This window comes from Perca flavescens, chromosome 22 (assembly GCF_004354835.1).
Source record: "Perca flavescens isolate YP-PL-M2 chromosome 22, PFLA_1.0, whole genome shotgun sequence".
Lineage (NCBI taxonomy): Eukaryota > Metazoa > Chordata > Actinopteri > Perciformes > Percidae > Perca > Perca flavescens.
The window spans coordinates 18501112-18511054 of record NC_041352.1 but is presented as its reverse complement, the minus strand read 5'-3'; the positions used below and the strand labels follow the sequence as shown (position 1 = coordinate 18511054).

Genomic DNA, 9943 nt, shown 5'->3' with positions numbered 1-9943 from the left:
GTAAACTTGAATGGTGCACTGCAAGGCGTAGCCCAGCAGGAACATCTCCACCTGTACAAACGGCACAAAGCAGGGAGATAATTGCACGGTTACAGAGCACAATGTTGAAATCAGCTGTTCAAGCACATGCAATGTATGGGTGGGGTTTCTTTATGAAAAGAGGGCATGTGAAAGCGTTAATCAAAAGAGTGAAAATAACAATTAATTCACTCAGCAGCCTGTCCTTCCTGAAGCCTCCTCACCCCTGGGTGAAATTACAGCTCAGCAGCACAAGCGCAGGCATGTTTTACTGTTCTGTTCTCAGATTATGAGGAGGTTACACGCTCCAATCTCATGACAGTCAACAATAGTAGTTGTTTTATAAGTTACCAAGCGTGACAACAGTTTATTCAGCAGAAGTTTATTGCTGGATTCAAAAGGGAAGGAAAATCCCAGCAGCCAGTTTCTAGCAAGTGTTGTTTACCATGAAAGGGTTCACATAAATGCTCCCTACCTGCTGGAAAAGTACTCCATGTAGCCAGTACAACATGTCTTTAAATGCCTGTTTAAGGGAGTCTGTGGTTGGCTGGTCAACAAATAACAAACAGCCCAGGGTTTCTCCTACCTGCTCCAGCCCGGCGCTGAGGCCCACGTGGCTGAGGTGGTTGGAGAGGAAGGAGCGCGGGCAATCGGAGGAGTCCCGAGCAAACAGCAGCCAGCAGAAGAGCGGGATGTCTCCGCCGCCCTGCATGCAGCTGTGCAGCTCCACCGCTCTGCCCAGCATCAGCAGTTTGAGCGCCTCCAGCAGCCCCAGCTCCTCTTCTCCTCCCTGAAACACTCGCTCGCAAAGCTGCTGCCGCTCCACAGCGCAGGAGCAGTCCACTGCTGCCTGCCACTGGAAACAAATCGATGAAATTAATCAATAACTATTTTGATGAGCACGTAATCATTGAAGTCATTTATCAAGTATAAATTGCTAACATTTACAAACGGGAAGATTTGCTGCAGTTTTCTGTTTGCTTTCACTTTAAACTGTTATTTTCAGACAGTCCTTACTGAAGGGCTATTGGATTTCTATTTTCCACATTCCCTGGATATACGGTGGCTTCAGGAAGTATTCAGATCCCTTAATTTTTTGCACACTTTGTGTTGTAAATGTGATTTTAAATGGAAAACAATTATCATTTTTGTCCATTAATCTACACCCAAAAACCTATAATGACAAAGTGAAAACCTTATTTATTTATTTTTTTTGTAAATGTTTTAAAAATAGTAAAAAAAAAAGTGCATCCTGTTTGCTTTAATTATTCTTGAGATGTGTCTAGAACTTGATTGGAGTCCACATGTGGTAAATTGAATAGATTGGAGATAATTTAGAAAGGCACACACCTGTGTATATATGGTCCCAGGATTCACACTGCATGTCAGGGCAAAGGAATCCATTTAAAATTACATCTACAACACAAAGTGTTAAAAAAGTGAAGGGGTTTGAATACTTTCTGAAACCATTGTTAGTGCATATAAAATAATATTTGTGGAACCAGCACAAACCAGAGTAACACAACACATAGTAAATTCTATGTGCAATTGTACAGAATCCATAATGTCAGACATCAAACCAGCACACCGCTACCTCTCATGAAGCAAAAGAGGTCTGACTTTATAAAAAAAAAAAAATAAAAGTGTGCAGTAAACACCAGAATTCCTCACAAGGTACCAGTGGCAGTGACCCACTATAAATCCTGCTGGGGGCCTTATACAGTTATAGTAAAGAGGCACTGTGGTTTTAACAGTTTAAACAACAGTTTATTTGAGACTGATCAGGGATCATTTATCCCTCCAAATCCTTTAGAGCATTACTAGGCTGTGTGTTAAATGACACGACAGAGCAGTGCAGCATTTAGAAGACTACCTCCCTTTACATATGGTACCAATTACATCTAAAAGCTCTGTGGATGAATATCAATACCCTCAGTGTCCACAGATCGGATGGCATACAAATAGTGCTGTGGTTTACTTTCTCTGTCTTTGAAATACTTTCTCACTGTGTGCACGTTTCTGAACAGATTGGCAGCCAGTACCGTATTTCGGAGAAGCTCCATGTAGCCTTTCAGCTGCACGGTGGCATCTCCTGTCCCATCTCCCTGCAGGCATTCTCCACGAAATGTCCACTGACTTATCAGACCTTCCTGGGCCTCAAGTTGCTTCAGAAGCTGTAATTAAAATGCTAAGATGAGATTTCAGCTGTGTTCAAATGAGCTGAAGCACTGGCAGTATTAAAACATAAACATTCAAAAAAGTTATCAGACTTTTGGATTTTTGTTTTGTGGCTTTTCTGTATTTTTTGTGCTGTAATGGTCATGTGTAATTACCAGTTTGCAAACCCCCGGCCCTGAACAGCAAAAACGTAGCTAGGCATGACAGGGCTGTCGAACTAATGTTCAAGAGCCGTTTAAAGAGTTTGGATGATGATGTCCTTTTTGAAGTCTTTCCAAAACCAAAAACACAACAGCAAACGTGTAAGGAATTAATTAAACATTGTGTAAATAAGCTCCAAGGGAAACTGAATTCTTACCGCGGCTAACTAGCTTACTACCTACTGTACTGTTTAATTAGTTTTTCCTGGGACATGTAGCTTAAGTCGGTCTTTTAACACAATATATTGTCAATGTATTTAGTCATCATGACTCTCATTGTAAAGTCACCTAGCATAACTAGAAACAAAGTCAACAAGAGGCCACGTATTTAAATCGTAGGGCTAGCTAGCTGACGTTAGCTTTATTGAATTAAGCTGCCTAACTGCTATGGGTGTCTGGAAACAGAAAGCTTGACATGCATAGCAACATTAACTAAGGGGCATGGGGCTTAGCCAACAGTCAACAGATACCATCTCGTTACCATATTATTGTCCTCCTGCAGCCATGCAGGCAGCTGGGTGCTGTGGGAGAGCACCTGGAACAGCGTGGCTCTGAGGGCACAGTAATTGTCCCCCCTGACTCTCCTCACGCTGCCAAACCTCTGGGACATCTCTTTATAACCCTGCAGCGGCAGAACGGAACACAACAGGAAGTCTTTTAGCCATTCACATGAAAAAAACAACAACAACAACAACAACAACTGACTTTAATTTGAAACATTACGGACCTTTCTAATGAGAACACTTTTGGCAGTATTTCCTTTCCACTCTCTCTCACTGTAAAACAGAATATCCACCGCAGGGGCCAAACTGCATCGGTCCTCCACCTTTAAAACTGAGAAAGACCGAGGAAAGTTAGAGGAAATTATGGACAAAACAAAATGACCATTGTTTATATTTTACAAAACAAAAGTTGTTGTTTGAAATCTCTGATGCAATTTCAGTACATAGATGTGTGATTGTGTGTACTGACGCGTAGTTTCTGGTGACGCTGACAGCTCCTCAGCTCCTCTGTACAGGTCTTCTTCACTACAAAAGGAACAAGACACTTACTCTATAAGTATAATACCTAATGCATAAAGCTGGCTTTTTCTTATTGTCAACAAGTCAAAAGACCAAAACCAACAACATTTTTGTGTAGACAAAGCCTGATATATCTTCATCCTCTGTGCTGTAGAGCTCCATTGTGGTCCCAAAACTATTACAAATACATCAATAATCCACACTGTTGCACTGGATGACATGTTCCTTCATTTCAATGAACATGGGCACTGTTGTTTATTTTGAGTTAATCCCTCAAACACCACAGCTGAAAATAGTCCTCAATGAATGCACCATTGACTCCTTTTTGAGTAACGTTATCAAAAAACCATAGTGCTAACATATTTTTTGTAGCCCATGTTTGAAGAGTTACGTCTCTAGTAGGAACAAATGAGCTGAGTGCCAAATTGGTGGAAATGTGTGGATAGACAAATTGATGGTTTTAGTCTTTTTATAGAATGTGTTGACAATAAAAATATATATACACAGAAAAACAACCTTATTCTTTAAACTCACAACACAAACAAAAAATATTCTATTGCTATTCCCTAATCCTTTTCATTTTTTTCTCCAAACCATGACAATAAACACCAAAAAAAGTCTACATCATGTTTTTGTACAAATTACTTTGTGCCATACCAGTCTGCACACACAGAAATTAAAACCCATATCACGTTCACTTTTAATGATGTCTCTGGGGATGATGTGTAAGATCTTTCAAAGTTCAAAGACTGAACACGTGGTACTGAGAGTCTACATTGCCACACCGTTTTGAGCAGTCCCTTACTGTGTCCCACTTCAATTCAATTTTATTTATAGTATCAAATCATAAAAGTTATCTCAAGACAATTTACAGATAAGAGTAGATCTAGATCACACTCCATAATTTACAAAGACCCAACAATTCCAGTAATTCCCCCAAGAGCAAGCATTTAGTGCGACAGCGGCGAGGAAAATCTCTGTAATGGAACTATGACTAGAAATAGTAGTTGTAGTAGTTCATGGTGTAGCAGGGTGTAGCAGGGCACTGCAGGGCATAACATCCTGTTTCACAATTCCAAAATCATTATTCCACTCTGACTTATGCCGCGTTCTATTTACCTCGGAACTCAGATTTTCCAAGGTCAAAGTCGGAAACACGCCCCCTGACCTCGGATTTCCGAGCTCGGAACTCTGACAACCTTGCAGTAGCCCAAGGTCCAAAATCCAACATGGCTGCCCCCTGTATCAACAGTTGTGAAAGCTGCAGTAACAAAGTTATAAGCACTTCTGTCTTATTTGTGTCACTAAATCAGTCGTTCACACAGGCATGTCCAACTTCTATCTGTGGACATGTTGTTACGCGGTTTGCATGCACAAAAAACAGCGTAATGCGTTGTTATCAACTGGTATTGCTAACAATAGCTAACCGGGCTAGAGCTAATGAAAACAATGAAAATCCGACTTTTAAATAGAACGCATTCAACTTGAGTATGACGTCATTCCCAGTTCCAAGGTAAATAGAAAGCGGCATTAATCTTTCAATGGATAAAACTCCTAACACATAATGTGATGTTCACTCTATAAAGCTAAAAAAAAAAAAAGAAAAAGAAAAAAAAGATCATTACAAACCTGTTCACCAGGCCATCTTCAGCAGAGTCTTTCCTCTCTGTGACAGGTATCTCATCAGCCTTTACATCGGTGGATGTGTTCCCTGCCAGCTGCTCCTTTTTTCCAGTTACCTCCTGAATCTCAGAATCTTTCCCAGCCTGAGTCTCGGCCTCTGTGGGAGCCTTCTCCGCCTCCTTCTTAATCTCATCGTCCTCCTTCGCTTTGGGAACATCTCTATCTTTCTCCTGTCCTTTAGGCATCATTTCCTCTCCAATATCCTGTTTGATGCTCTCCAAGGAAGTGACCTCCTTTGAGCTTGGAGCTGTACAACCAAGATCTGGCTGTGCATCCTGATCAGACTTTGAGCTGGAGAGAGATACATGAATCAAATATTTACTATTGATGTCAAACTCATACTATTGAAGTATTAAATGTGCCACCTAAAGGACATTAAATATCGTGAAACATATTTAATTATACATATATTGTGGGGAAAAAAAGAATATAAGAAGGAATGAGAAAGAACAGAAGAAAAGGGAAGTGCAACAGACAATTATTTTGCTAAATCAACCAGCTGTGGTGTGTATATGCCCCCTACTGGTCATAGGGAGGCTCTGGAAAAAAGAAAAAAAACTAGTACACAGTTTATGTAAACAAGCATCTTGTTTTGATATCACAAACTCTGAACCTACTGACCTCTGGCTGGCGTCTGCCGGGGCTGTGGAATCTGGCTCCCTGACACAGTCGGCGGAGTCTCGTTCCTCACCACAGTGGTCGAGTCCCGTGGGCTCCGTTTCAGGAGAAGACTCACAGACACCATGGATTTGTGCGACTTCAGGACCGGCCTCCTTGCACACTAAAGAACTCTCTATCACTGAATTCTCTGTCACAGCACTAAACACAGAACGACGAAAAAATGATATCACAAAAAAGATATTGATTACAATATAGCAGGGACTCAGTCCGCTAATGCACACCACTCATTGTACAGGTTGTGTGATATGAATAGAATGTTTTATCACAGAATATTCTTGTAATATAATTTCTGTTTTGCCCAGTGTATTTAATACTTGACAAATACAGGTACTTCATCACATTGCTCATGGATTCTGCAACACTGCCCTCAGTGGTCTAATACAACCATGGTGGTGACAAGCACGGCTGTAAGCATGATCGGTCCGCTGACAGTGAATGAGTAATGAGTCTGTGTTACCTTATTTGACAGAAATCTATGCATTTTCCTGTTATTTCTGACAATTTGATAAACAAAAATGTATATTTTGCTTGAGTAAATAAAAGCCCAATTCACAAAACTGGTGAAAAAAATAATATTGAAATAAATCACTGGGAATCTACTCTGGGGATAAAACTGAGATTAGCTCTCATATTCAAGTTTAGGTTCTGCTTGTTCAAAGGTTGTTTGGTAAATTGTTCTTAAACACATTTAGAGAGGAATTGAATTGCTATGTTTATTCTCAATTCTTGTCATTTTGGTGCTGGTGATTTTCCTATGCGGGAGTGCCAAAAATTCCTCTATGCAGGAAAAACCCTACACTGGTCTATAGTTGTCAGATTTAGCATTTTCTTTACAGTATATTTTTTTATTTAGACCATTAAAAACACTTTCAAAAATATGGAAATGCAAACTGAATGATATATGAGTAAAATTAATTCCAATCCAACCTCATGGTATGTTGTATTTTTCTACATCCGAAACAGCAACAGAAACTTTACAGTTTGACTTGCCATGTGACTCACCAGCTTGGAGACTCTTCTTCGTTCTCCTGACTGACCCCAGAGATGGACGACACCCGACAAGCTGCTGCAGGGTTTGGCACAGATAACGCTTCATTGTTTTGAGAAGACTCCCCTGATGGCTCGGCTACAGCGTTTTCAATAGTGACTTTGGAGCCCACTTCTTCATCATTATCACGAGTAGTGTCCAATGTATTGTGCTCTCTTGTTGTGTTTGTCTCAGTATGGTTTTCAGGGCAAACTGCCTCTGCTGTCAGAGAGCTGCTGTCAGGGATTTTGTCCTGCACTGAGGCTGGCTTTTCTTCTTCTGATGCCTTATTTCTAACTGTAAAAGCCTCATTAAAAGCTGTGGTGTTTTCTTTCCAAGTGCATTGCAGGGGTTCAGCTTGTCCACTAGGACGGTCCTTCTCATCTTCATCTTGTGCTCTGGTGAAGTTTTCTTTGAGTTCAGACTTTTTGCTGGAAGAAGGCGTTGCCGTTTGTAAGACGACCTTTTGCAAGGGCCCATTCTCTTGAACGTTATTAGGCTCCATCTCTGCAACCTCAGGACTCTGCTTCACCTGCACAGCCTCCTCCACCTTTATATTGGCCTCTTCAGGCACTTTCCTGAGTGACCGAACACAGACAGGACAAGGAATGTCATACCATACAACAAAAATCCTTCAAACCCACACTTGTTGCAGCTTTGATATCTTGAGTATAATAGCCTTTTGTGAACAGGAACAACCCAGAGTAAATATGTGATCCCAGATAACATTTTGCAGCAAGATGTTTCAAGATTCTTTCTGCAATGTAGGAAATCTGTAATCACTCATCTTTATGTAATACCTCTGCGCTAACCACTAGTGTGTGAAATGACAAAGAAGCCCTTTAAGACCTGGAAGTCCCCTAGCCCTATTTGAGACCTCAGCAGCACTCCATTGTGATTTGGTCACATAACACACCCTACACAAACCTTAGGGGGAAAACCTAAATGCTATCCAGCAGCAGGGCATATGTTTACAGGAAAATCTATGATCTCACTTTGTCTACTTCCTGTCCAAAAAGATAAAAAGTTGGTCTGAGTCAAAACCAACATTTAAATACAGACAGCACACAAAGATTTCTTAAGAAGTTAGTTTCAGTGTTGACAAGTCTCTACTTCCTTTATTGAGTCAGTTCTAACATTTAATTTTTTAATTATTGTTTTAATTTTTACTGTTTATTGATCCCCAATGGGGAAATTACAATTTACACTCTGTTTGTTAGAAATCACTACACACAGGCCTGAAATACACACAGACATGCTCAGGACCTATTCATGCACAAATGGAGAGATGTCAGAGTGAGTGGGCTGCCAGTGCTGGACCAGTGCCCTGAGCGGTTGGGGGGGTACGGTGCCTTGCTGGTGCCTTGCCTTACCTCTCTCTATGGTACAAACAGATATATGAGGTCTTTTATTCCATCGGTCACTGGACTTATCAAACAAAATGCGGTTTGGTCTGTTAGCAGCTGTGGATGCAACAGACTGCCCTTCTGGCTTCTTTTTGTGGCAACTTTCTTAAAGTGGGTTTGGCAAGAAGTGACAATGCCAGCAGTGACAGTGTGTATTGTTTTGTTTCAATTGATTTTATTCACTGCAGTATTGTTCTGTATTTGTTGGCTTCTGTCTGTGAGCAAAATTGCCCCTCTGGGACATTAAATGTTTACTTGGATGTAACCCGCTACAGATGTTACCCGCTACAGAATATAGGTATAAGGTATAAAATAGCTTTTTAAATTTTCCCCGTGAAGTTTGCATAAGTAAAAATGATCTCACCAAACCATGTAGTGAGATACATAGTGCGGAGGTAAAAAATTAATAAAAATTAGGCTGAAGGGGTCACCAAACACCAAAAAAAGGGAACTATTACTGCAATGGTTATCTCACCTGATGTCATCATCTTTTTCAGGACCATAGTTGCCCACCACAAGTGTTTCACCTGTAGGCACCGTGGCCTTCGGGTCATCTTTCAGCAAACCACTTCTTTCCTCCGCACTGCCACAGGGACTCTCAGGGCGACAGCAACAGTTCCCCATCTGCTCGCTCCCTCTTCTTGGGAGGTCAGACAGGTTGTAGGCTGAAAGGTGACCTCGTCCCAAAACCAGCGACCGGATGAGTCGCTGAAGCCTAAGGATTTCAGGAGTCCATGATGATGAGGGTCAAGCTGCTGCTAAAGCCAGGAAGCAACCATGTTTATGTCTCGTTTGTTACAGAGTTGATACCTAAAAGCACAATGTGCAACATCACTGAATGGATGAGTGAAAACAATCGTCCCCTTGTAATACAACATGATACAATGAACCACAACTTGAATTTTAGCGATGTTGCCAACGCAAAACACAAAGATAGATGTCACCAACAATTTTGACCGAGTGGATACTCTCTCTGTATCTAAATAATATGTGGTCACATTTATTTGATTAACATCTACCAACATTTCTGACCCTATTTAAATACTAAGAGGTCACAATTTCTGGCAACCTACTAAAATACAGTATCTAAAACACGTTTGCAGTGGCATTATAACTGAAATTGTAATTCGGGTCACATTAGGTGTAACACCTGCTACCGTTAAGCATTTAGTGTAAAAAAAAAAAAAATAGCTTAAATCATAGCTAGCTAACGTTCCACAAATTACACAAAAAACGTTACACTATGTCAGTCAATATAACGTTAAGGAAGCAACGACAATGACAGCACATTTCACACTGCATATTCAGCTGTCACTCCCATATTAACAATGACAAAAAAAAAACATACCTCGATTGAGTTAATTTAGAGACAAACTCCGAAAGCTTGCAACCATGTAGCTCATATTCCAGTTTCACTTTTGGTTAGCTGGAAAACAAGCTTAAGTTAGCTAGCCAGCTAGCTGAGGTAAACTTAAAATATAAACATGCGCTACTAAATACCGATCGCCGCTCATGAGAATCACTGCTGCTGCGCTGGTTACCTTCTATAATCACTAAACCAGTATCGTTTAATGCGTTACATTTCATAAATAACAGGTATTTACTGGATTTTATTCGGAACATATGTTCGTACGGACCTCTAGCATAGCCGGAGCAGCAGGTCACGGCTCGGTCCGAACGCATGACGTCATACTTATTTACGCCGGGTGTGCGTTTGCTGCGTTCGGG

At 40.9% G+C, this 9943-nt stretch overlaps 1 protein-coding gene across 8 annotated transcripts in view; it reads right to left on the bottom strand.

The window, feature by feature from the left end:
• Positions 1-9943, bottom strand: part of LOC114549467 (uncharacterized) — an 11287-nt gene extending 1344 nt beyond the window's left edge. The window contains exons 1-12 of one of the 8 annotated variants that reach the window (XM_028569785.1): positions 9853-9943; positions 9564-9641; positions 8691-9025; positions 6785-7387; positions 5723-5920; positions 5048-5392; positions 3369-3424; positions 3124-3230; positions 2878-3018; positions 2061-2192; positions 605-874; positions 1-51 (exon numbers count right to left, since the gene is read on the bottom strand). The exon at positions 1-51 is cut by the window's left edge and continues 1344 nt beyond it. In XM_028569785.1, the coding sequence (XP_028425586.1) occupies positions 1-51; positions 605-874; positions 2061-2192; positions 2878-3018; positions 3124-3230; positions 3369-3424; positions 5048-5392; positions 5723-5920; positions 6785-7387; positions 8691-8839 (2052 nt within the window). In that variant the 5' untranslated portion in view covers positions 8840-9025; positions 9564-9641; positions 9853-9943. Of the gene's footprint in view, positions 52-604; positions 875-2060; positions 2193-2877; positions 3019-3123; positions 3231-3368; positions 3425-5047; positions 5393-5722; positions 5921-6784; positions 7388-8690; positions 9026-9563 lie in introns of all 8 variants that reach the window. The other 7 variants (XM_028569783.1, XM_028569784.1, XM_028569786.1 and 4 more) reach the window with 7 other exon arrangements.